Here is a 27,772-nt window from a genome sequence, read left to right on the forward strand (position 1 = left end):
TCATTTGGCTTATTTTGGTGTCAGGTTTAGCTGGCTAGTGACTGTTTCTTTGCCAACAAAACAGGGCTTAGACACCTAATACCAGGCGGAATTTCCACAGCACTGCTCTGGTATTTTAATAAGGCTAAAACTTTTTAGTTAAAATGAAACCCTATTCATCAGCCCGAGGTCAGTGCTCTGTGTTAATGGGGATTATTCACCAGGATTAAGAATAGAGGCCTAGGAACGCTTTTATAGCCTCCCTTCCCAGAAACAAAGATGTTAAAACAGAAACAAAAAAAATGGATGGTAACCAGCAGTAAGGCTAGGTTCACACCTGTGCTTCTGCTTCTTCATACATTTTTTAGTGTGTTTTTGCAGATTTTCACAAGCTTCTATGTGCATTTTTAACCACTTGACCTCTGTTTTACTCCCATGACCAGGGCATTTTTTGCTATGCAGCGATGTGCTACTTTAAGTGGCAATTGTGTGGTCATGCAATGCTGTACACTAATGACATTTTTAGCATCTTTTACCACATAGAGTTTTCTTTTGGTGGTATTTGATCACCACTGGGTTTTTTATTTTTATAATATAAAAACTAAAAAAAGGATGAACATTTTCTGTTATAAAACATCTAATTAAAAAATAAATCTAATTTCTTCATAAATTTAGGCCAAAATGTATCCTGCTACATGTCTTTGGTAAAAAAAATCCTAATAAGTGTATAATAATTGGTTTGTGTGAACGTTATAGCGTCTACAAACTATGGAACATACTGTATACTGGAACTTACACTTATAGTGTGACTATGATAGTGTGGTGGGAAATCTGGCACTAACAGACCCTGGCTGGGAGGTACAATAATTGACACTGATGACGCCAGGGACACTAATACAGTGATCAGTGATAATACTGTACTAATTACATTAGCTGGGAAGGGCTTAACCCCCGGGGCTGGCAACCCGTCGATTGCGGGCTACCGGTCGACCATGGGTAGACAGGTAGACCGGGAACGGATCTGTGCTGCCAGGTCTTCTCTCTCTTTCCGCAGTCTCCCCTGCTGCGCATTCGGTCCTCCTCTGGCGCTGTCATCAGTGAACAGTGGAGAGCGAGAGGCAGCACAGCTCAGGACAGAGGGCGGGAGGAGGAGCTGGCCAAGTTAACTTTCAACTTAACTCGTAGGTGATTGGCTGCTAAATCCTAAGCAGCCAATCACCAGCTTGTTAATATAAAAAGCCACTCTCCCACTCCGGCCTCTGTCCAGAACTGTGCTGCTTCTCGGTTTCCTGTGTGCACAGGTAGGTAGTGCTATGGGAGGGAATGGGGGAAAGAGGACACTGCTCTGTGTGTGTGTGTGTGTGTGTGTGTGTGTGTGTGTGTGTGGGGGGGGGGGGGGGGTGATATGAAGGGGGCAGTGGACACTGCTATAGGTGGGCAGGGCAATCTGAGCGCAATGCACTCACAATCCCTGCAATCTGAGCATAACGCACTCCTGTACCCTGCATTCTGAGCGCAACGCACTCCCAATCCCTGCAATCTGAGCGTAACGTATTCCTAATCCCTGCATTCTGAGCGCAACACACTCCTTAACCCTGCATTCTGAGCGCAACACACTCCTTAACCCTGCATTCTGAGCGTAACACACTCCTGATCCCTACATTCTGAGCGTAACACACTCCTGATTCCTGCATTCTGAGCGTAATGCACTCCTGAACCCTGCATTCTGAGCATAACACACTCCTGATCCCTGCATTCTGAGCATAACATACTCCTTAACCCTGCATTCTGAGTGTAACACACTGCGGAACTCTGCATTTTGAGTGTAACGCACTCCTGAACCCTGCAATCTCTTGTAATACTTTATTTTTGTGTCTACTGCATTTGTGATCTACATTTGCCGTTAACAATGTACCATCACCCGCAGTAGATCACAAAGGCATTCTGAACACACGTGGAACATGCCTTTCTGGCATCATGTTCTGGTGTGAACTGGCCCTAACAACAGGACATTGTGCCCAGGGATCTTTTACTTCATCAGTGTTGCTCAAGTAGATCTCCATCTCTCTAAGGTTGCCTACCCATGGGTTAACATCTAGGGGCAACCAAGATATAACTGTGTGCCTAACAATGTGTAATGTATGCTGCTTTTACTTACAGGTCTTGCTGTTTTTTTTCTCTGTGTTGCAGAGAGAAGAAACAGCCAGATCGCTGTTCATAGTACACAGATTTCTGTGTAATTTTTGTAAATCAGCTGACATTTGCCAAAATCATTGGCTGATATCAGCTGCCAAATTCATGCTGTGTCCAATCACAGCACTGGTCAGCAGAGTGCTGTCTGTGCCAATCGTCTGCAATAAAACTACTGTGTGCGGGCTGCAAGTAGTTAATGCTTGTTTAGAAGACACCTACGTTTGGTTTATTTCTGTGTGGTCAAGCGTAGACAGGGCCATTGCAATGTGGGTAATACGTTCATGGGTACTATGGTACTACTAACAGGCCTTGTTGCCCTATCTCTTATTGGTGTGCATCCCCCACTCCTGCAGGAAGCCATCTTTAGTGCATACTCAGTTCCATGACCCCCACTGTGCCCCGTATGCTCCCAGAAGAACCAATTGACCGCTTCCCAGATAAGCCTCAAGTAATAATGTAGGAGATTCTGATGTATCTGCAAAAACTTTCCTTTCCAACTTCATGGTGGGCAACAGCAAGGCATACAGTTATAGCACATGTACGTTCAGGGCTTCGAATTCTAGAATACATCATTAGGTCACATATCACCACAGAGAATTGTCATTTTCACCCGTAGTTTCTCATCATAAAGGTTGACTGGGGTCGGCACATTTTACAGTAGAATTTACTTCTAGTCCTGTTCCCCACTTCAGTCTCACTCAAGGTGTCAGGAGTCAGGACCTCTCCAGGTATTCGCCAGCTGGGGAATACCAAACATTAGGAGGCTAAATCTTTGCAGGAAGGGCCTCACCAAGTCCCATTGTGGCCAACCACGGAGCTAAGCTCTTATGTCCTTGCACGCTCTACCCAAACTCCTCCCACCCTGTAACTCACTATATATTTTCTAAAGGAGGGCGCCCCCTAGTTGCCAAAACCTAAATTCACTAACACCCCCTTACAAGTAACTGTTCCAATCCTTGTATACTTCAAAACAATGTCCTGCAATGCCCTCCTATGCTTGGTGCAATCATGCAATGTAGGTGTTGTCAGATGAGATATAGAGGAGGGGTCCTACCAGCTGGATTAACTGTTCTTTGTAAACCATGCTGTGGTCTTCTCACTTCCTTGTTATATGTAGCTTGTAGAGTAGATGTTGGTAGGAGGAGGTGTCATGTTGCCATTGGTCAAAATTAGTCAAAAACGCCTATACACTTTCACTGAAGTCTATGGACTCAAAATTGCACCATCCTGCACCATAAAGCTCGATTCTCACCTTGTGCATGTCGGGAATATGTACAAAACCATATGCTTTCCCAACACACACAGAAAAGCACTGCCCTTTAACAGACACAATAAAGTGGTTGTACACCCTTACATATACCCAATGAAGGGACTATCCTTAGGTAATACACAGACATTAAAGAAATCCCAGATCATTTTAATAGATCGTTTCTGATCATATGTTAATCAGTGTATGTTGCATTGTTCAACGTATTAACTGATAACGATGCAATCACTCTAGATCACCTGGATCAATCTCAAATCCATATATGTAAAAAACGCATGCCTGCCACTTTTCTGTGGCTCACATCCCCTTGTGATTCTCGGTGAATTTATTTTGTGAACCCGTCTTCTCATAATGAGGTGACAGAGTGTGCTCTGCTCTCCTCTGCGCCCATCTAACATGCACAATTATTTTGACTGGTGTTCTGAGCTGTACTTCCCTGCAGCTTTTGTGGCTTTGCTGTTACAACAGAGCGTAATACGCAGTATAATCATAATGAGATCTACATTTCATTCTTTGTAGTGCTTCTTCCCTTGGGACAAACTTGCTGCTTTGCTTGCCTCCTCATTGTGTGCAGAGCTCCACACCCTGAACATTCAGCCAAAAAGAAGCACATACAGTATATACTATAATAGATAGGATGGCCAAACACCTATGTGCACTATTAACCTGTTACTACCTGCGTTGCACAAATGTATGGTGACAAAATAGTGGGCTTAAATGCACACACTCTGCACATATGTGTCTCTGGATACCTGATATTTCCGCGTGTTCTGTTTCAAATACGGATTAATGCATTGGCATACCTTCTTAGACCCAATCTGTCCAGACAGTATTGTCACCTGCTGACTTGGCACTTTAAATCTTCAATAAGAGACATGAGTTGAATCCAACACAATTTTACTTCAGACAGTTGGAGTACAGAGGATGTTTTTTTCCAGTCTTTTCAAGGGTAAGAAGACAATAACTTTCCTAAGCCCTGTCTGTGTGAATAATTAACAAACTGTTTGAGGGAACATGGAAGATATGGGGTAGGTCTAGCTAAGACGAAACTAACTAGCCCTAAAACAGGAGGGGAGGACAGATGAAGATACCAAAATCACATTAAAGCGAAGTTCCGCTTTAAAAAAAAAAAAAATTTAAAGTCAGCAGCTACAAATACTGCACCTGTTGACTTTTAATAATCGTACACCAGGGTCCAGCGATGCAGGGGATAGAAGCCCCGCTCGTCCCCCTCCACTCGGCAGTGCCGGCATTGTAACTGTGGGCACCCGGCTGTGGCTTCACAGCCGGAGGCCCACTGTGCATGCGTGAGCCGTGATTGGCCATGCAATCATCTGGGACCTGTGACGTGTCCCAGATGATTGACAAGAGGGAGGGGGCAGAGCTGATCTCCCTTCCTGTACCGAGGGAAGTGACCCCAGGAGCTGAAGGAGGCAGACTACGAGGGACCCCCTAGCAACAGGCGTTCAGAGGTGAGTAAAAAAAATAATTATCTCCAAATGTTTTTTTTTTATGCACATAAATGATTTTTTTTTTTTGGGTGTAACTCCACTTTAACAAACAAGTTGTAGTGTCAAGAAACTACCACTAGATGTCAGCATACTACAAAGCAATAACAACTTAAAGCGGAGCTCCGGCGAAAACATTATTATTTTTTTTTAATTGATCCTAGCATTATTACAAATGAAATACAAAAAGATTATACAATGACCATGATCGATTTTGCAAAAATATAAATTTCTTACTCGAATATTTTCTGCCTCCATTTGTGGCTGTTCTCTTCCTGAATTAGTTTTGGAGAGGTTACCCAGCATGCACCTCTCGATCTCGCACATGCGCGATTCACCGGCCACAGCGCCGATTGTTTCTAAAGTTATCATAACGGGCGGCGACGGAGGAAGGTCCCGCCCCGTTGTTATGGCAACATCACAGTACTGCCCACAGACTCCTGGGAAATTATGACACATCATTTCGCAGGAAAGAAAAGGGGGTCCCCTGGGGGTGGACTTTTAAGGCACGTACAAATTATAATAGTATACAAATTATTTTATTACATAAAACCAAACATCATTTCGCAGGAGCACAGGCAAGAGAGGAAGTGATGAGGAGCTCTGTGGAAAAGTGGCAGATTAGGAGGACTACATAGCAAACATTTCTCCAAATGTTTTTTTTTTTAGATTCAGAGGAGTCAGACTCTGAAAAAAAGAAAATTCAGGGTGGAACTCCGCTTTAAAGTGGTTCTAATTCATAAATTTTTTTTACCTTAAGACCCCTTTCACACTGGAGCGTTTTGCAGGTGCTATATCGTTAAAAATAGCGCCTGCAAAACGCCCTAAAACAGCTGCTCCATTCACTCCAGTGTGAAAGCCCGAGGGATTTCACACTGGAGCAGTGCGCTGGCAGGGCGTCAGAAAAAGTCCTGCCAGCAACTTCTTTGGAGCGGTAAAGGAGCGGTGAACTGCTGTTCCCCGGTGAAATCAATGGGGCAGCGCTGCAGTACCGCCGGCAAAACGCTACTCCGGCGGCGTTTTGCAGGCGGATTTAACCCTTTTTCTGTCACTAGCGGGGAGGTTAAAACTGCCCTGCTAGTGGCCGAATAGCGCTGCAAGAACCACATTAAAGCGCTGGTGCCGGTGGTGGCTCAGTGTGAAAGAGGTATAAAGGGTTTGTAAATCCTCTTTTTTTTTTTTAAATGACAAACATATCATACTTACCGCCACTGGGCAGTTAGTTTTGCACAGTGTGGCCCCAATCATCGTCTTCTGGGGTCCCCCAATGGCGCTCCTGGCTCCTCCTCACATCGGTAAGCCCCCTAGGAGAAGCGCGCTCCCCGGGGGTTCCCTTGCGGGGGCAAGGCGTGCTCCAGAGTCCAGCATTTGCATCCATAGACACAGAATGCCGGACTCGGCCCCTCCCGACGCCCGCATCATTGGATTTGATTGACAGCAGCGGGAGCCTATGGCTGCGCTGTTATCAACCTATCCAATCAAGAGCCAAGAACCCCGGGCAGAGAGGTTAGAGCACATCTCTGCCAAGGGAAGGAATGGGCTCAGGTGAGCAAAACGGGGTTTCTTTGTGCAATTCCATTGCACAGAGTAGGTAAGTGTACATTTTTTTTTCCTTTGCAACTCTTTATTGCAGTTCAGCGCAACACAGAAAAATGGCATGGAAGTGGGACTAAACACTGTGCTGAGAATGCACAGTGAAGTGATATACAGATGAAATGCTAATATATATATATATATATATATATATATACACACACATACACACACACACACACACACACGAGGGGTCTTCAAAAAGTTTCTGCCCTTTTTTAGATTTAATTGAGTTAAAAAAAGTGCAGAAACTTTTTGAATAAATACTGTATGAATAGGACCTGTTTTACCTGTTAAAGTATCAATATTTTTTTCAATTCAATTCTGAGAGACAAATTCTACAGGAGGTGAATTCAGCACTAAAATGCACACTGTGTATTAAAATAAAATACATTTAAAAATGTATTAATATTTACAGAGCTTTATTAATTTGCTTTTATAGCTTCTTGGAGTTTAGCTTTGATACTTTTGGGTCAATTGTGTTTACATTTGCTTTATGTTTATATAAATATATATATATATATATATATTTTTTTTTTTCTTTTTTTTTTTTCTTTACTATATTTGCATTTTGTACAGTATATCTAGCCCTTGTTTTACAAACTAATATTTAATGTAGTGTACACCCATCAGAAAGTATGCTCAAAGCACTCCCGGTCTTCTAAAAAAAAAAGTGGAGGCATAGTCTGTTGATATGTTTTTCTGATATGGAGCCATACAAAGGTAATGACGGGGTGGAGTCCCCACTTTGATTTATTAACTTTTGTGTGCAAATTTCAGCTTAAGCTATTGAACTTTGTAAAAGCATCACACTTTTTTGAAGTGGTGATGATCAGAACCTCAAACACACATGCAAAACTGTATAGTAATTTTGCTGGGAGGATCAAGGTCACGTGGGATATGTAGTTCCCAGAGAGCCTGCACCTGGTACTGTACAGTTTTTTTGGACTACAAGTCCCAGCAGAATCAACTATTTGCAAGAAAAAAAAAAGACAAGAGTCCCTGAGCCTGGGGATGTCGTTTGGAGGACTATGTGGAGTAGACAGTGAAGCAGGCCTTCTACTGGACAATTCACAGCTGTGTGTGTGAGACACAGAGAGGCTTGGTCGCTGACATCTCCAGGTCTGTGGGAATGCAATCATTGAGTCCTCTGCCACCACCAGGACTGTGAGGAGGATGCAAGTCATGTCGCAACTGACATCGCTGATCCTGGATGAAAAACTAGAAGAGGCAAGTCATCAGCTCATATGCACTCTGTCCACTATTTAAGGAAACTGTATCACCTGTTTGGGACACCATTTAGGCACCTAAGCCAAGTATAGCACACCCTCCAAGGAGTCGCAAGTGACTGGGATGCCCCACCATGCACAGCCAGGCACACCAAAATTTCACAGTCACTCAGAGTCAGAGAGCAGTCTTTAACTTTGTTTTTTGTTTGTTTTTTTGCTTTATAGAGGGAAATAAACTTACATAGGGAGAGAGGTATTATGGGATGTCCACTTCGGGATACTTCTCCAATATACACTATGCTTTCTCCAGTACTTGCTTGCAGAACCCTACTGGCACACTGATGGTCAATCTAACACAGCATTTAGTCAGATTTTCGAGCAAAAGTTTGTTAAAGTCAGGAACCTGAAGCCCCTTGGTTGTGTAGAAAAAAGTCAGTGTCAAGAATACAGTACATCCCTGTGGCTACTGATCCCAGCACCACCTCTTCAGGCACTGCCAGCCCGCCTGGCTGCAGCTGTCTTTCACTAGCCCTCCTGGCTAACCTCTCCACAGTCCTCCCAGACTGACACTCTCTCCACAGTCCTCCCAGACTGAACACTCACCTGCCCACCTGGCTGACTTCTTAGGAGATCGCCCAGTCCTGCTGACCTGCTCCCGTGCTTCCAGGAAGGGATTCCTCCATGTGTTGTGGGGGATCCTTCCAGTACCTGAGCCCCAAGCCAGAGGTCTTTATGAGGTGGCCTGCCCCTTGCCAGCCCATTTGCTGGGGATTGGCTGGGGTTCTCATAAATATGCCAAGCAGCGCCTCCCAGCCTCCAGCCACTACATCTGGAAGCTTCTCCAAGGTTCCAGGAAACAGTGGGAGGTGCTGCTTAGGCCCCTTTCACACTGGAGCGGTGCAGGCATCGACGGTAAAGCGCAGCTATTTTTCAGCTGCGCTTTACCGTCGTTTTAGCGGCGGTATGCGGCCACTAGCGGGGCGGTTTTAACCCCCGCTAGTGGCCGAAAAAGGTTTAAAACTGCCCGCAAAGCGCCGCTGCAGCCGGCGGTATAGGCGCGCTGCCCCATTGATTTCAATGGGTAGGAGCGGTAAATACACTACTCCATCATCGCTCCAAATATGCGGCTAGCAGGACTTTTTTCACCGTCCTGCCAGCGCACGCTCAAGTGTGAAAGCCCTCCGGCTTTCACGTTGGAGTGAAAGGGGCCAGTTTTTTCAGGCGCTATTTTTAGCGCTGTAGCGCCCGAAAACCACCCCAGTGTGAAAGGGGCCTTACTGAGTAATCCACACCCCCCCAGTCACTCAACCCTGACCAAGGTTTAACCCAATTCTGGCTCTCAGCCAGACCAATTTAGCTACACCAGTAGGTAAATTGAGGTTGAGAGTGCAACCAGTTTTGTGGGTTTGAACACTCCATCACTGGATTTGGCCCCCAGCATACACCAATATACTGGCCAGTGGAAGGGGATTGGACAGAGACAATGAATTTCTGATTCTTGCATCATATTTAGTTAGGACACATTATTTTGCAACTGTTAGAGTGTCCTGCTGCATTTCCTGGGAATAGGGTACCTGAGAAAAAGTGACTGCTTCAGGGGTAAGTGCTACATTCGTTGAGTCCATGAAGGTACCATCTAATAGTTGGTGCATCTAAGCGGTTTGTATATCTTCTCATTCAATCTAAAATCTACAGGTGCAAGGCAAACTTTAGACTTGGATGGGTGAGTTGGGTGAATTAGGATAGATCAGGTCAAAGGGGCAAAAAAAATAAGTACACTTTGTTTTGAAGTGCACTTATCCTTAAAGGCGGGACAGGGCTCTAGGCAAGATAGCAGCTTTGGCTGCCCCATGCCTTGATTGATAAGGATTGCAATGGCCAGAGAGAAGCTAGTGCAGCTGCATGAATGAATGAATGAAATACTTGTATAGCGCACAATGTGAACTGAATCGCCTCTAGGCGCTGCATTGTCTGTACTTGCATAACTTATCCCATCAGACACTAACTGCCCACATCCTCCCTTGTGAAATGACAGGCAGTTTAACAGTTACCAGTTGAGCTACCCCCCCCCCCCCCCATCACGATTTATTGTAAGAGCGAAATAGGTAAGCTTGGCCCCTTGGACACCTACCAGGCCCTTGGCTTCTGTCTAGGTTGCCTTATGGGTGATCCAACTCTGGCTGGGCTGGATTATTTTCTGCCAACTACTTGGGCTGAAGTGGGTGTTTGCAATGTGCCCCCCCTAGTTCTTCATGTAGGCATGGTTGCATATATTCACCCAATGTGATCAAGCGCGTTTATGTGCTTTCATCTTTTATCACAGTGATTGTTCAGTGCCGTGATTGATAAAGTCCCGTTGGAAGTTTTAGCCTGATTTCCGCTGTGCATTATAGAAATCTTTATATAAAGTATTATACATTTAATGTTTTTTTTTTTTTCTTTCAATCATTTTTATTTATATGAAAAGAAACCAAGTCATCAGAGAAAGGTAAAGCGTAGGTGGAATGAAATTAAAGTGTATGTAGGCAAACCGCTAAATACGCAACTGAAGTATATAATTGTGAGCATTCCCACCTACCAAAAAAAATGTACCAAAAGCCAGTATGGCTTTTCTACAATAAAAATGCTCCCTGCTTGCATGTTTAAAAAAAAAAAAAAAAACTAAGCATAATTATGAATTATATTTAATTATTTCATTAAAAATATTATCATATATAAAACATCCTTTTTAAATAATTATTTAAATAAATGTTATATTTTTTTTAAATCTCTTTTCGGGAACAACATTTTATCCCTCTTTTTCACCCCCTCTCTATCTGATTGCTGTATTAAAATTAATCCTAAATGTAAATTTTTATTTCGATAAGCCGTAGTCATACAGGAATCAAGGACCAGGCCTTTTCCTCTTTTGTTTACTTCTTCCTTGGGATACTTTTTCGGGTGCTCGACGTGGACTCTTCCTATTGGATGGCCATCGGTGGGGTCCTCCCAGGAGAGAAGTAGACTGAAATAATAACAAGAAGATGGTCTTGGGGTGCAGTGACAGTATAGGAAAAGCACTCCTACATGTTCTTTTTAAATAATTATATATTTAAATATCAAAAATGTTATATATTATTTAAACCTCTTTTTGGGATACATTTTATGTTTTGCCCATCCCTCCTTTTCACCCTCCCTATATCTGATCGCTGTATTAAAATAAATCCTAAATGTCCATTTTTATTAGCTAAGCCAAAGTCATACGAGAATCAAGGACCAGGCCTTTTCCTCTTTTGCTTACTTCTTCCTTGGGATATTTTTTCGGGTGCTCAATGTCGACTCTTCCTATTGGATGGCCATCGGCATGGTCCTCCCAGGAGAGAGGTGGACTGAAACAATAACAGGAAGATGTCAGGAAACGGTGGTCTTGGGGCACCATGACAGTGTAGGAATAGCAGTCCCTCACACTGGAACCAGCGACAGCAAGGGATATGGATGGGGGACTTATATTAGGTAAGTATTGCTGGCTTCACAAGGCAGGGTGGTAAATAAGATTGCCAGGAAAGACTAAGGGGGAGGGGGTAAATAGGATTGGATCTGTAAAAAGGACAACACATAAGGCTTTTTTTTTTTTGGTACATTATATTAATATATCCAATACTTTTTCACTGATAGATGGGCAATAGTGTTAAAAATGTTTCTTTTTTTATAAATGCATACATTGCTATTTTAAACTAAACTTTTTTTTATCAGTGTTTGAAAACCATTATTACACCCTCCGATTCTCGGTGGTAGCTTCAGGATGCCAGAAATGAAGGGGAGGGGATTTTTTGTAAATAAAACCTCATATGGCCACCATGATTGGCATCCCCGTGGAGCTGGAAATCTCTGTAGTAGGCACCACTACACCAGTGATTGCCACTAGCTTCCAGGTCAATGCTTCTGTGTGGCTTCTCACTGAAAACAGGGAGCCATTTAGAAAACACTTTGCATTTTCTCAGTGAATGCAAAGTTTTCTTTGTTTGGATGAGATGGACATGGTGACATCACCTTCTTGGCACTTCTCCTCTTCCAATCAGAACTCTTTGCATTTACTGAGAAACTGCAAAGTGTTTTCTGAATGGTGCCTGTGCCAAGCAGGTGACCTACTGTGTTCACAATGCAGCAGGGCAACCGCTCAACATGGGACCCGGAAGCAAGTGGAGATCAATGGAGTAGCAGAGCTTACTGGACCATCATGTGACATACACTATATTACCAAAAGTATTGGGGTGCCTGCCTTTACACGCACATGAACTTTAATGGCATCCCAGTCTTAGTTCGTATGGTTCTATATTTCGTTGACCCACCCTTTGCAGCTATAACAGCTTCAACTTTTCAGGGAAGGCTGTCCACAAGGTTTAGGAGTGTGTCTATGGGAATGTTTGACCATTCGTCCAGAAACACATTTGTAAGGTCAGGCACTGATATGAACGAGAAGGCCTGGCTCACAGTCTCCACTTGAATTCATCCCAAAGGTGATCTATAGGGTTGAGGTTAGGACTTCTTGCAGGCCAGTCAAGTTCCTCCACCACAAACTCGCTCAGTCATGTCTTTATGGACCTTGCTCTCAACCGATAGAACACCTTTGCGATGAATTAGAGGGAGACTGTGAGCCAGGCCTTCTCGTTCACATCAGTACCTGACCCCACAAATGGGTTTCTTGAAGAATGAATAAACATAGACACACTCTTAAACCTTGTAGACAGCCTTCCCAGAAGAGTTGAAGCTGTTATAGCTGCAAAGGGTGAGCTAACTCAATATTGAACCCTACGGACAAAGACTGGGATGCCATGCACGTTCATGTACGTGTAAAGGCAGGCATCCCAATACTTTTGGTAATATAGTGTATGTATAAAATGTCATACCTGGAATTCTTCTTTCATGTTCTCTCAGCATGGGAAACCATGCCTGAGAATGTTAATCTACAGATTAAAGAACTGAAGGGGAACTTCTGTTGCTTACTATATTTCAGACTTCTAACATTTTGTCTGCCATCTTTTTTTATTTTTCCATTGCATTTTGTGATAGGTCACTTCTATTTTGTTCTTTGTTTAGGATGAGGGAAGACCTATACTTTACCGGGATGAGGGATGCAAGTTATTTTACCTGTGTGGTCGGGGGCGGGGATCTTCTGGTTCTCTGCCCCATACATAGAAGCATGGATCTGTCCAGGTACCTTACTGAAGAAGATTTTCAGGGCATCACAGACTTCAATGATCTTCCCACCTCGCTCTTCGCCTGCAACGTCCACCAGTCTGTTTTTGAAGATGAAGCCAGTAAGGTAAGGTACTGCCTAATGAGTGAAAATGTCATTATTGGGGCCAATATGATTCAAGCTGTTCAAGATAAATACACAGATGAAATACATACAAGAGAGTTGCTTTGCCTGCTTAAGGAATTGTATCTCTGTCAATTCAGTTCTGAGATTTACACATCTAACAGATTCCTCCATTCACACTACACAGCACGGATGGATGAATCTTCCGCTACAGATATTGTACTTGGAAACCCAGCCTCACCAGCAGTCAAACACCTGAACAGCAGCTGAATCTGGCCAACAGTTTTCCACTTGGCTTCTTTGATTTTTCAGTCAAGGAATGTTGGAAAGGAGGCAGCTAACAGGGCCACCCACTGAGAAAATTGTGTCTGTTTGAACAGGAACTGGCTGAAATTTGGTCTGTGTATGGCCAGCTTAAAGATAAGCTCCAGTTTCCCCCCCCAAAAAATGAAAAGTCAGCAGATAGAAATACTGTAGCTGCTGACTTTTAAAATAAGGACAGTTACCTGTACAGGGATCCAGCAAAGTCCTCACCCAAACCGATTCTTCAATCAGCTTCGGGTGCAGGTGCCGGCATCTCTAGTAAGGGAAGCAGGAAGTGAAGCCTTGTGGCTGGTTTCCCTACTGCTCATGTGTGAGTCTTGCTGTGCCTTCTGAATGATCCCGTAGTCTTCTGGGGGACCGGTGATGTGTCCCAGAAGACTGCCGGGGGAAGGAGGGGGTGCGAACTTCCGGCTCAGATTGCTGTCATGATCTGAGCCAGGAATAGGAGCGGGTACCTGTCAAAACCACCCCCTCCTTCCCCAAAAAGTGCCAAACGTGGTAGTGGAGGGGGGGAGGAGGGTGCAAACAAATGGAGCTTCTCTTTTTGAGTAGAGCTCCGCTTTAAGGCGTGCCTGCCTGGCTGTGATTTGTCACAACACATGCCGATCACCTGGACTGTAATTAACTGCCAGCACCCAGCAATCGGCTCTGAGTTTCACAGTAAACAGTTCTGTGAGTGTAAACAGCATAGAGCTGTGTTCAGTGACCAGAGGATCTAGCTTGTTTTTCATTCCCTGCTAAGCAAGGAATGAAACACTAGATCCACAGTAAAAGCAGGACACAGTACACACAAAATACCTGTTAGGCACATATTTAACCCCTTGATCACCCTAGATGTTAACCCCTTCCTGCTCAGTGTCATTAGTACAGTGACAGTGCATATTATTAGCACAGATCACTGTAATAATGGCACTGGTGATGTCAGTGGCAGTTAGTTAGTTCCCACAACAGTGTCAGTTAGTGTCAGATTGGCCACTGCACTATCGCAGTGCTGTTATAAGTCACTGATCGCCGCCATTACTAGTAAAAAAAAAAAATTATATTATATATATATATATATATATATATATAAAATTCCAGTATATATATCCCATAGTTTGTAGACGCTATAACTTTCACGCAAACCGATAAAAAAAAAAATCCCAATACGTGTATATTTAACGAAAACTTGTAGCAGAATACACTTTGACCAAAATGTATTAAGAGATTCGATTTTTAAAATTTTTCTGTGGGATTTTTTGTAGAATGATACATTTAGTAGAATGTACAAAAAATAGTTTTCTTTCCAAAATTGTAAGACTTTTTTTTATAGTGCAAAAAATAAAAAACCGAGAGGTGACCAAATACCAGTGAAAAAAAAATGCAATATAAATATGGTTTGTGTATAGCGTTGCATGACCGTGCAGTTGTCAGTTAAATTAGCGAAGTGCCACACAGTGAGGCCAAGATGACGGCTTCCTTGGCTGAAAAGGAATAGTAGGGTTTAGTTCCACTTTAAATGTAATTAAACCCAACGATTTAACAGTATCAAAAAAAACAATTACATTCCTGGCATGCCGGCATTGCCAGCTGTCACATTGGTTGTGCTCTCAAAAAAACTGTCAAATCATCAAATGTCTGGGGTCATAACTGATCACATGTACAGCATTATGGCAGTTGCAGATCAAACAGAAGCAGCGTCCTTGGCTGAAAAGGATAGTAGAGTTTAGTTCCACTTTGAGAGACAGCTCTAAGTCTGCCAGGGCTGCTGACATCACATCCAAGATGGTGACACCCAGCAACTGTCTCAAGGCTTTCGAATGTCTACACGAAGGAGGCTTTTACAGGGAAGTAACATGCATGAAAGAGTTACATGCATATATATTTTAGTATATATGGTGATCTAAGTGTAATTTATATACATATATATTTTGATGGGAAGATTTTTGTTGAAATTAATAATCTGGTGGCAGGCACTCTTTACCTACTTGCCGACCGTATACTGTAGGTATACGGCGGCAAGGCGGCTCTCCTGTGCAGGATCACATAGCTAGCGGGAGCTGATTGGTGGGTACAGACTCGATGTCCACCAGCAACCGCCGATGCTTCCGTACACTGACAGAATGGCGGTCTGCCTATGTAAATGAGGCAGATTGCCGTTCTGTCACTACAGAAGACATGGAACCTGTGTCTCTGCTAAGCAGAGGCACCAATCCATGCCTTCTTCTAGTACAAGCAACTCCCTCACAATAGTGAAGCACTTATCAGGCACACATTTAACCCTTTGATCACCCCTAATGCTAATCCCTTCTTTGCCAGTGTTATTAGTAGAGTGACAGTGCATATTTTTAGCACTGATCACTGTATTAGTGTCACTGGTCCCCAACAACTGTCACAAGTGTCAGTTTTCTGACTGTCTGCCGCAACATTATAGTCCCGCTATAAGTCTCTGATCGCTGCCGTTACTAGTAAAAAAAAAAAAGAAAAAAGGAAAATAATAAACACTATCCCACAGTTTGTAGACGCTATAACGTTTGCGCAAACCAATCAATATATACTTATTGGGATTTTTTTTACCAAAAATATGGCAAAAGCAGGTGGTTGAGCCATAGCTCTACCTCCCCTGATCGACTACCTAAACACAAAAATGCAGGCGCTCAGGGCTGAACCCATGCTGCGTCCGCGATGCTTTGCTTCGCAGTTGCAGCCAAAATGAAACAGCATGTTGCATTTGGCAAGCGGTACTGAACGGAATCTGACCGCATTGCAATTGTTCTGCAATCGTGTGCAATGAACACATTTGTGGTGCCTTGTGTTTTCTGAGGGTTTTGAGGTTTAAAGCAGGCAGTGAGAAAAAGGCAACATATGTCCTCCCCACTGCCTATCAAATGATTCCAAACGATCAAAAAGAGTGATCCCTGCAGATTTTTTTTGTTTACTACACAGAAGAATCCCCCCTATGAGAAAACTGGCACAAACTCAAAAATAATTTTCAGAGAAATCGGATATAACGTTTATTATACATCTATTCTCATAGGACAGAACACAATAGCGCCCTAAAATATTGAACCCCTCATATGTGTATATGTAAGTGATGTTGATATTTTCAGAGTAGCAAATCCATTTCACTTAAACAAGATCTTTATTTTGTTGAATAAATAATTCTACTAATTAAAGTTTAATGTGTCTGGAGTCCTACTTTAAAATGCTGCCACCTTGTAAAATGTTGCAGCCAAGGTTCTGCCCTCCTAAATCAAGATATAGGACAGATGGTCAGATGTACTAAGTGGTGCTAAGCTTGGTGGCACCTTGTACCGGATGGTTGGAGGATTAACACTGGGTTAGGGTGTCTGCTGCCATGCCCGCTTCTCACAATGGTGCATTCATTTTTCCTTTGGTTACAGACTCCTTGTGTTGGTAACGTTTGCAAACAGAATTGTGTTGCAAAACCTTAAAATCCAACATGGATGAAGACCTCGAGCATGTCTATGCTTTTTTTATCTTCCTTTTTTCTCAACAAACATTTTATTAAAGCGGAGTGCCAGGCTCCCCCAAAAAAACTGGCAAATATACTGTAGCTGCTGACTTCTAGTATGAGGACACTTACCTGTCCAGGGATCTAGCGCTGCCCTCACCTGAGCCAATTCTTCAAGTGAGGGAAACAGGATGTGAAGCCTTGCGGCTTCACAACCGGTTTCCTACTGCACTAGCGCCGGTCGCGCTGCCCCTTGTGAATGGTCCCGTAGTCTTCTGGGACCTGGGGGAATGAGGTGGGTGGAACTTCTGGCTCAGTTTGCCACTTTTAAATACAGGCACCCATTCCCCCCCAAAAAGTGCAAAATGTGGCAGTGGAGTGGGGGAGGGTGCAAACAACTGGAGCTTCCCCTTTTGCATGGAGCTCTGCTTCAACGAAAATGTCAATTATCCTAATAATGTATTTAAACGCATCTGCTAAAATGTTGTATGAGTTTCACTGCCTTAACTTTTGCGTCACATAAACTTTGCCATGTTAACTTTTGCTTCAAAAGTTGTTTTTAGGCTGGATTCACACCTATGCATTTTTAGTGCTTTTTGCATTTTGCAGATTTGCACTACAGAACGTGTTCCATAGGAAACCATGCTAAATGGACGGCAGTGCAAATCTGCAAAATGCAAAAAGCACTAAAAATGCGTAGGTGTGAATCCAGCCTTCATCTGCATCTACCATTAAAATAATTCCTGGTGGTCCCTTGTATGAAGGTTCCTGTTCAGGCACGCTTCCGTCCCTGTTTCCCAGTCATTCTCCTGCATTGCCACACAAGCTTCCAAAGGAAAGCAGACATCTCCTCCCCGCTTTTCCACCACCTCCAATCAGAGAATGATTTGCATTCATTGAGAAAATGCAAGGCGTTCTCTGATTGATGCCCGTGCTGAATGGATGATCTCCTGTGTTCACAATGCATCAGGGCCAGCTACTCAGCACGGGACCTGGAAGTGAGATCGCTGGAGTAGCAGTGTCTCCTTCACCAGCGTTTTCCAGCTTCCAGGGGCATCGGCCAGGTATGGTATATACAATGGACCAATGTAACTATGGAAAAATATATCATGCCTAGAATTATTCTCTAAAAGGATAGTTCACCTTTACAAAAGACCTACCTATGCGGGTAAGAGATTTGTAGATTAAAATAAACTGTGCAGCTCTGACTAAAGATAAATAATACCCTTGCTATAGGTGTAGGCCATTTACATACCTCCCGAAGCCTGACTGGAAAACTCCCAGGATGTTGCAAAGTGAGGCCTAATCATCATTGCTCACCTCCACCATTACAGGAGTGAGCTCTTTCTCTGATTCAAACCCCCTCACATGCTCTCTCTCTCCCCTGATACAGTAGCTGTGAGCTCAGCATTTCAGAGCTCACTCCTGTGATGGTGGAGGTAAGCAGTAATGACTAGGCCCCACCCAGCCACGTCCTGGGAGTATTCCAGTCAGGCTTTATAAGGTACATATATGGCCTACACCTATAGCAAGGGCATTATTCAACTTTGGTCAAAGCTGCACAGTTTGTTTTTATCTACAGATGCCCCTTATCTGCATAGGCAGTTTTGTGGTAAAGGTGAACTTTTCCTTTAAGTAAAACTTTGGCTCCCATTTAGGCCTCATGCACGTGGGTGTATGAATTTACATTCGCAATTTTTTTTTCTCCCAGAAGAAAATTCCTCTATGTACGTGCGTTTATGTGCATGTGGTGTTGAGTGTAAATGCATTCTATTAGCCACAATGTTTTCTCCATTTGCCCCCAAATCACATACGTACGTCATATGACTTCAAGTGGTTATACTGGGATAATGCCTGCAGCTACAGCAGTGTTTCTCAAACTGTGTTCCGCGGCACACTAGTGAGCTGCGTGAAAATTGCAGGTGTGCATCGGGGGGGCTGACCAGGGGTCTTGTGATGCTTGTTTTACATTATTAGCCCAGCGTCCAGGGTGGCAGGCCGATCCTCTGCTGGCCTCTAATGTGGCCGCTGCACTGTTTGCTAGGATCACCTGCTGCCTGGCGTCTGGCAACCAGTGATGTCACAACGTTGCAGGATAGAGTGAGGCCCCAGCATTCAGAACGGAGGAGGATTTAAATTCCTCCTCCACCGGTCCGCCCCTAGTGACTCAATTATGGCTTCAGCAACACCCACCTCCTCCCACCTCTCTCCATCTTCTGCAGCTCCACGCGGCTCAGAACCTGAGCCTGAGAGAAGGGAGCATGAGCACCGCAGGTCAGAGAGGAGCCTGTTCAGTGTCCACCTGAAACTGCACCTGCCTGAGCCTGAGGTGAGGCGGCCTCTCCAGCCTGTGTGAAGTGCTACTGGGGAGTGAGGAGTTAACAACGCTTGTCCCAACTCTGCCCCATGCTGTCCATTACTATGGGGGGGGGGGGGGTCATAATCCAGCTTTGGGATAGGATGTACATACAATCTGCCACTTACTGGTGCCTCTCAGGGCTCCACCATCCCACTGGCAAGCCCGGAATGAAACTGGAGGTTCCATCGGCTTACCACAGAACATGTTGAGGACCGGAAGGTCTTCTATGAGCTGTATGGTATAGAAAACCGAAAGCAGTGTTCAGATGAGGTGACCAGATCAGATGCTTTTAAGGACAGAGGAGACATCTGGGGTCTAATAGGCCCCAGATCTCTCCATAAAGAGTATCTGTTGCTGCCTAATGTGGTCACAAGGGATGTATGCATTCCTTGTGACAGCAATAAAAATAATCAATAACATTTTTTGTAATGAAACAATGTAAAAAAAAAATAAATGTATGTATGTGTATATATATATATATATATATACACACACACACACACACACACACACACACACACATATACACACACACACACACACTTTTTTTTTTAAGCGTTGCCTAAGGAGATTTTTAAATACCACAGTTTGTTGCAATTCCACGTGTGCATTTGTAATGCATGACATGTTAGGTATATATTTACCCGGCATAACATCATCCTTTATACGTTACCAATTGGCTATTATATTATGTTTGTGTGCATTAAAATGCATTCAAGTGTATTTTTCCCCAAACAATTTGCATTCGAAAAGCCGCTGCGCAAATAACATGTTAAATAAAATAATAGCAAAACCCACCATTTTATTGTCTAGGGCAGTGATGGCGCACCTTGGCACCCCATATGTTTTGGGATTACATTTCCCATGATGCTCACACCGCAGAGTGCATAAGCATCATGGGAAATGTAGTTGCAAAATATTTGGGGTGCCAAGGTGCGCCATCACTGGTCTAGGGTCTCTGTTAAAAAAAAAAAAAAAAAAAAAAACAACAATGATTGGGGATTCTAAGTAATTTTCTAGCAAAAAATACAGATTTTTACTTGTAAAAAGTGTCAGAAGAAGGCCTGCCCTTCAAGTGGTTATTCTGGACATTGGAATACATTTTCGTGCATACATGTGCATTTATGCTCATAAACTCCTTGCAGAACGCACATTTGGTGTTTTTTTTTTTTTTTTATGCTTGCAAAAAATCCTCTTCAAATACACCTGTAAACGCCTATGTGTGCATGGCCGCATTTACAGGCACAAAGAAAATGCTGAACACCTTTATAAGCAGGGCGGTTTTTTTTTCATCCCATGTGCATGAACCCTCTATTGCCTGAGTTTCAGCATAACATTGCATTTTTTGATTTTAGGTTATTTTACTGCATTGAAACAAATATGGTGGCTTTGAGTAGGTCTTAGCATGACTGCTGTGTAGCCTTATCCCCAGAGTCCACTGCGTTATATCATTTTCTATAATAAACCAGAAGCTAATCCTTTAGGATGATTGATTTGAAAGGATGAGCATCCCAGCAAGAAATAAACCTATATTCCATATTATGGGTGGATTGTTTTCCATTCATTTTCTACTCTTCCACCCATTCTGCCTCTGTTTCCTGCCTACAGCAGATGCATTCCATTTGCTGTATACAGATTGATCGATCGATTACATGCATAGTGTTGCACGGTTGTACAGGCCCCTCCTCTGTACTGAAATTGCTTACTTTGAATTCACCGCACACTGTGAGCTCCTTGCAGAAAGTCTGATGGAGCCCACTCCATTCTCTGACTGAAGGGCATCTGACATCATCTAACATAATTTGCAACAGTCAGGCTGGGGAAGAAAGAGTTAGATGATGCAAGATGTATCACCCCTTTCATTTATTAGATTTCAGTTCTTCAATCGTGGAGGCTCAGAATCACATGTGAGTGTTATCTAGGGCGGCCTGCATACAAATGCAGCCTGCCCTGAATTTCCCACTCCTTCAGGCTGACATCCACCCATCAAGGAATTTTAACTGCTTCCCGACCGCGTCGCGCAGATATACTGCGGCAGAAGGGCACATACAATCAGATTAACCTACATGTATGTTGCCCTTTAAGAGGTGGCTTGCGGGCGTGCGCGCCCGCCGGGAACTCCGTGAGGGGGATTGTGGGACTTGACATCTGCAGGGATACCTGCGATCGTCTCATGGGGAGGAAGAACGGGGAGATGCTAATGTAAACAAGCATCTCCCCGTTCTGCCAAGTGACAGTGTCACTGATTACAGCTTCCTGTAATCGGGAGCGGTGATCAGTGACGTGCCACACACAGCCCCTCCTCCCCACAGTTAGAATTACTCCCTAGGACACACTTAACCCCTACAGCGCCACCTAGTAGTTAACCCCTTCACTGCCAGTGACATTTTTACAGTAATCAATGCAATTTTTTAGCATTGATCGCTGTATTAATGCCAATGGTCCCAAAAATGTGTCAAAATTGTCCGATGTGTGTAATGTCGTAGTCGCAATAAAAAAATCGCTGATGGCCGCCATTACTAGTAAAAAAAAAAAAAAAGGATTAGTAAAAATGCCATAAAACTATCCCCTATTTTGTAGACGCTATAACTTTTGCGCAAACCAATCAATAAACGCTTGTTTTTCGTTTTTTTTTTTTACCAAAAATATGTAGAAGAATACGTATCGGCCTAAACTGAGAGAAAAAAAAAAGTTTTTTTTATATATTTTTGGGGGATATTTCTAGCAAAAAGTAAAAAATAATGCGTTTTTTCAAAATTGTTGCTATTTTTTTGTTTACAGAGCAAAAAATAAAAAGCGCAGAGGTGATCAAATACCACCAAAAGAAAGCTCTATTTGTGGGAAAAAAAGGACGTCAATTTTGTTTGGGAGCCACGTTGCACGACCGCGCAATTGTCAGTTAAATCGATGCAGTGCCGACTCACAAAAAGTGCTCTGGTCTTTGGCCAGCAAAATGGTCCGGGGCTTAAGTGGTTAAGATTTACATAATTCCTTTCACCCACGTTCACATTCGGCCATTTTGGCATGATATTTGACATGTCAAATCGCATGCCAAATCGGGAGCTATTGCCAGCAATGGCACCGTCTGAATCCAAAAAGTAGTTCCTGTACTACTTTTGGCGACTTTGGGGGCGATTGGAATAGACACCTGTACATGAACCTGCACAGATGTCTTTTAAATCAAAGTTGGACCCCGAAGTCGGACTGCATTGCCGGTTTGAAATCCTGAGAGTTCAGCTGAACTTGCACGATTTTTAACCTGCGGCATTGTGAACCTGGGCTTCAAGAGATAGCCCGTTGCTTTCATTAGGGCTGATAGCCCTTGGTAGGAGTACCGTAATGAACATTTTGTTTTCATGACATACTTTAATTTTATAGAGAGTATGATCATCACTGGGTCTCTCTGCTTCTCTATGCAATGCAGACAGATCATGTCTGGTGGGAGCTGTCAGCAGGATGCTGTACATGGCGTCCTGAAATCATTACTGCACCGAGTGCCAGTCCCTCCCACCAGCCATGGTCTGTCTGCATTGCATTGAGAAGCACAGAGACCCAATGATGATGACTCTAGGTCTAAAATAAGGTATGTAATGGAATTATCATTTGAATGAGGGGGTAAAGGAGAAAACAGGGAAATATTTGCAGATTAAACAGGAATATGGCACACGGTGGACCTGTAAGTGTGTGTTATGTCAGACTCTGCTTAGGGACCAGACTTGGCCTTGGCTGTATCGCCACGATGCAGCAAATAAGATCTTTTTTTGGAACTGAGGTGCTAACGTCACACATGGGAATTTTCTTTGTTTTTGGAAAGACTGTTGGATGTTTTATTTTTGCTTCGCAAATACGTTACTGACAAGAACGATTCCCCTGACTATTCCTCGGAGGCTTCCCCACAGCTAGAAAAATGTCACCTGAGCAGAACAAACAGGAACTGTCAGGGACACACAGCGGAAAAACCAGCGTGAAAGGCCGCCGTGTGCGGAGAGCTCCTCCAAACTAGAAAACCTCCAGCGAGTGGAAAGCACTTAAAAATTGGAATACACTGTTATGTTTAACTGTTTCACTGCCAGAGAGACCCTGGAGAATAAAATGGTGGTAGGAGTACCTGTCAGAAATGGGTACCTGCCCCCTAAAAGAAAAAAAAAAAAAAAAAAGAAAAAACCTCAGTAAGTGTTAGAGGAGGAGGAAAAGCAAAACCTCCCTTTTTAGTTGAGGTTGCCCATTAAGTACACACAGGTTCACTAAGACCCCTTTCACACTGGGGCTGCACGTGCGTTCGTGGTAAAGCCCTGGTCGTTTTAGTGGCGGTTTACCGTTGTTTAAGTGCCACCTTTCGGAGGATATCAGGGTGCTTTTAACCCTAAAAGGGGGTAAAAATCCCCGTGTTGCGGCACTTCCGAATCCCTTTTCAGGAGCACTGCCCATTCATTGCAATGGGAAGGCTGTTTTGGGAGTGCTGTATACAACACTCGCAAACTGCCCCAAACATCATGCTTGCAGGACTTTTTCTAACGCCCCGCAAGCGTACTGCCCGGGTGTGAATGCACTCATTGCAATGAATACGAGGCAGTTTTCAGGCACTATTTCTAGCGTTAAATGCCTGAAAACTACCTCGGTATGAAAGGCGTCTAAAGCGTGGCTAAAAAACTGTTTTTTCTATACAAGTGGGTCGTTTTCTAAACCACAGCAAATGATAAATGTAAAGTACAACAGGATTGTGTGCTGGCCATCATAAAGCAGACCACAGCTCCGCAGCACTTGGGGATATGTTGTTTCTCTTATACATTTTATCTGACATGCTGGATTTGCCTTCAGTTATTTGCAGGAACGTAATGGAAGCCGACGCCAGTAAGTGCCATGTTGTATTAGCCTGCACAGGCTGAGGAAGAGATGGTGGCTGCGGGTATACGACTGGAATGGAAGGTACAACGTGTACCCTGGTCAGGGCTCAGGCTGGAAGCATTTTCTATACGGAAAGATCCATCACACTTAAATTTACTATTAAGCCCCATACACACTATCAGATTTTCTGCTGATTTTTGTCTTCAGATTTACCAAAACCATGTAGTGCAGGGGCCTGCCTGATTGCATACACATTGAAACTGCTAAGGTTCAAGGTTTTGTTAAATCTGAAGACAAAAATCATCAGAAAATCTGATAGTGTGTATGGGGCTTTATTGTTTTTATAGCAGGAACACTGCTCTACATGAAACCATTATACTTCTCCTTTGTCCATATGAGCTTACAATCTAATATCGAGCAAGCACATCCACTCTAGGGACAGTTTGGCCAAAAGCCTGTGAAAGGTATGTAGCACCCTGATGGTTAGGCAGGGTTGCTAGTAAATTTACCTGCCAGGTATAGTTGCCTTAGCCAATTGAAAGGAGATCAATTGATTCCGCCCTAATTCTGGAATTGCTGCACTTCTCTCTTTTGTCCCTAGATGGCTGGGTATCTGGTGACATTAGATAAGACAAGGGCACTGCAGGGACATATTAGCAATATATGGGGTATCTCAGCCAATGGGTAGGGATCTTCTTGGGTCCCTTGGCCTGCTGGAAGAGCCTATTTATTTGGTCAGGTGATTGGGGTTCTGTGCCACCTAGACAGCTGTCTGGGTGGACATGTGTTGTACTGCCCCGGGCTGCTAGGCCAGAGTTTTAAGCCTATCCTGGAGGGCATCTGTCTGCTAGGCTGTCTGAAGGCCTATCCAGAAGCAAGTGTAGCACCCCGGAGTTTAGGCAGGGTTGCTCCTCACAAATTTACTTGCCAGAAATAGTTATCCTGATTGATTGTTAGAGATTATTGATTTCTCCCTAAGTTTGGCCTTGTTGCACTTTTCTCTTCTACCACTAGGTGACCGGGTACTTGATGGTACTAGAGTAATATGAGAAGGGCAATGTAAGGTCAGGTTATGGGTATATGGGGTATCTCAGCCAATGGGCAGGGGTCTTCTTGAATCCCTTGTCCCTTGTGAGCCCATATATTCTGGTGGAGTAAGGCGATCTATGTTCTGTGCCACCTGGATGGCTGTCTGGGTGGACGTGTGTTGTATTGCCCAGGCTGATTGGGCCTATCCTGGACACATCTGGCTGCTAGGCTGTCTGAGGGCCTATCCAGAAGCCAGAGAGCAGCGCAGGGTTGGGACTGTGGCTTGCAGTCTGACCAAAAGTGACGGTTCTGCCGGCCGAGAACCTGTCGTGGTCAGAGGTAGAGGGGAAGCTGTTGCCAGTAAGGGACTATCTGCCCAATTACCAGGGACCACAGTGAGTAACTGAAGCAAGTACCGGAGCACCATTCTCACCAACCGGGGACGGTGAAGAATCGGGAAACTTCAGTGGGTATCAAGCCAGGGACCCAGCCAGCAGAGGTGATGCTTGCAGAGAAGCCTTGTGTGTCAAGCCAGGGACCGAGCAGGCCAGTGAGGTGAAGCTTGAGAGGTATCTGGAGTGCCAAGCTAGGGACCCAGCAGAGAAGCGTGGGGGGATGCTTGAGGAAGATACTCAGTAAGAACGTTGGAAGAGCTCAAGAGATCCAGTGACAGTGGATCAGCAAGTCTAGTGAGAGAGACTGGGAGCTCAGTGGAGTGAAGATCTACAAGAAGTGATTGTAGAGGAAGTACAGAAGTTTGTTACAACTTGTGTTAGAAACTGTTATAAGATTGTTGCCATAGGAGACAGCAATCCTACATATGCAGATGTGGTGTCCTGCTGAGTGCCTTTCCCTGCATGGCTGTCTACCTATAGAAGTCCTGGAGTCTGCTAATTACCATTGCAACTACTTAAGGGTGTCATGGCCCTAAACCCTCTCTCCTACAGTTCTGTTCAAGAGAAAATAAATCTCTTTGCATTCAAGAAGTGTCTGCCGCCCATGAATCTACCTTGCTTTGTAACCCACTTTACATAGAAGGATGTGTAAAGAATACTTACCAATATAATCTTTGAGGCTCTTCACATCAGTGTTGTGTTTATGAAAAGTTGCTTTTCCCAACAAAAAAGGACACCGCACCTTGGGCAGCAGTGGCACACCTCCCAACATTTTGAGATGGGAATGAGGAACACCTACTAGCAAATGTATGTAAGCATAGGACACGCCCCCTTAAAGAAGAAATAACCACAAAAAAAAGGTTAATTAAATCCACAAGTGCTTTTTTACCACTACTATTCCTTTATATTGGCTTTTAAAATGTACAAATGCAGCAATTTAGAATTTGGATGAAAGGTTTATCACTGGGAAACACTTTTTGAAAGATAAAAAGTGCATTTTATATACAACTATATAGATCAGATCAAAATGAGGGACAGATGAGGGGGAAAGAGGGACAGAGGGACATTGCTATAAATCAAGGACAGTTGGGAGGTATGCAGTGGGCGTGGCTAAGTGGTTAGCACTTCTGTCTGGCAGACTGGGATCTTCAGTTTGAATCCCAACCACGGCACTACCTGCGTGGAGTTTGCATGTTCGCCCTGTGCCAGTGTGGGTTTCCTCCCACACTCCAAAGACATGCTGTATGAATTGGTCCTAGTACAGTGATGGCGAAACCTTGGCACCCCAGATGTTTTGGAACTACATTTCTCATGATGCTCATGTACTCTGCAGCGTAGTTGAGCATCATGGGAAATGTAGTTCCAAAACATCTGGGGTGCCAAGGTTCGCCATCACTGCCCTAGTATGTATGAATGTGAGGGACCTTAGATTGTAAGCTCCTTGAGGTTAGGAACTGAGGTGACTATACAATACATTTGTAAAGTGCTGTGTAAATTAATGGTGCTGTATACAGTAAGTACCTGAAATTAAATAGGGGCCTCTTAACGCAACACATGTAAAATGTGGGATAATGAGTCTTTAATGTGTGTGCCCTGACACAATTCTCTGGTGTGAACCAGCCCTGATCTAAGCATTACCCTGCCTTATAATAAACCTGATGGAAATGCCAAGGCTTCCACTATGGACTTCTCCCTCTGAAGATGCCACTGGACTGGCTGTCATGCAGCTCTCACTATAGGTGGCTAGAAGGAAATCTGTCAGTCTATAAATGCAGTACCCTCATGAAAATATGGTACAGCAAGCATGCAAAAATATGGAATTTTACATACAAATTAAAGTGAACCCTTGCCCCATTTTACAAAAATTCATATCAGAATAAAGCGCCACATGCCGATTTGAAATCCTCCTTTAGGCCCTATTCACACTTGTGCAAATTTTGGCCCCATGCGACTTTTGATCCCTGGCAGATTGCAGGTGACCCCGCCTCCTTGTGAAGTCAATGACCCAGCATAGATGTCAAAGACATCACAAGGGGGGGGGGGTCACCCGGTGATGTCATGAGGTGACCCCACCCCTTAGTTATTTTAGAACTGTCAGACGGTGGGGCTGGCAGATGATGGGAGCAGATCTTTTTCTTTTTTACTTTATTTTGGGTCGGCGTTGGCGGCGGATGTGGTGAATGACAATGGATCTACAGTGGAAGGCATTTAAAAAAATATATATTTTTTTAAATAAATGACTTGTCAAAAACTGCATACTGTAATTTTTTACACTACACTTTTATTTGGTTAATGAGT

The 27,772-nt window shown here is 43.8% G+C and overlaps 1 protein-coding gene across 1 annotated transcript in view; it reads left to right on the plus strand.

The window, feature by feature from the left end:
• Nucleotides 1-27,772, plus strand: part of RCAN2 (regulator of calcineurin 2) — a 251,754-nt gene that overhangs the window by 50,618 nt on the left and 173,364 nt on the right. Inside the window, exon 2 of the mRNA XM_077488942.1 lies at nt 12,846-13,071. Coding sequence (XP_077345068.1) covers nt 12,847-13,071 — 225 coding nt within the window. The 5' untranslated portion in view covers nt 12,846. The remainder of the gene's footprint in view (nt 1-12,845; nt 13,072-27,772) is intronic.

Source organism: Lithobates pipiens, unplaced genomic scaffold (genome assembly GCF_037356315.1).
Source record: "Lithobates pipiens isolate NorthernLeopardFrog02 unplaced genomic scaffold, aLitPip1_a1.2 Scaffold_18, whole genome shotgun sequence".
NCBI classification, from domain to species: domain Eukaryota; kingdom Metazoa; phylum Chordata; class Amphibia; order Anura; family Ranidae; genus Lithobates; species Lithobates pipiens.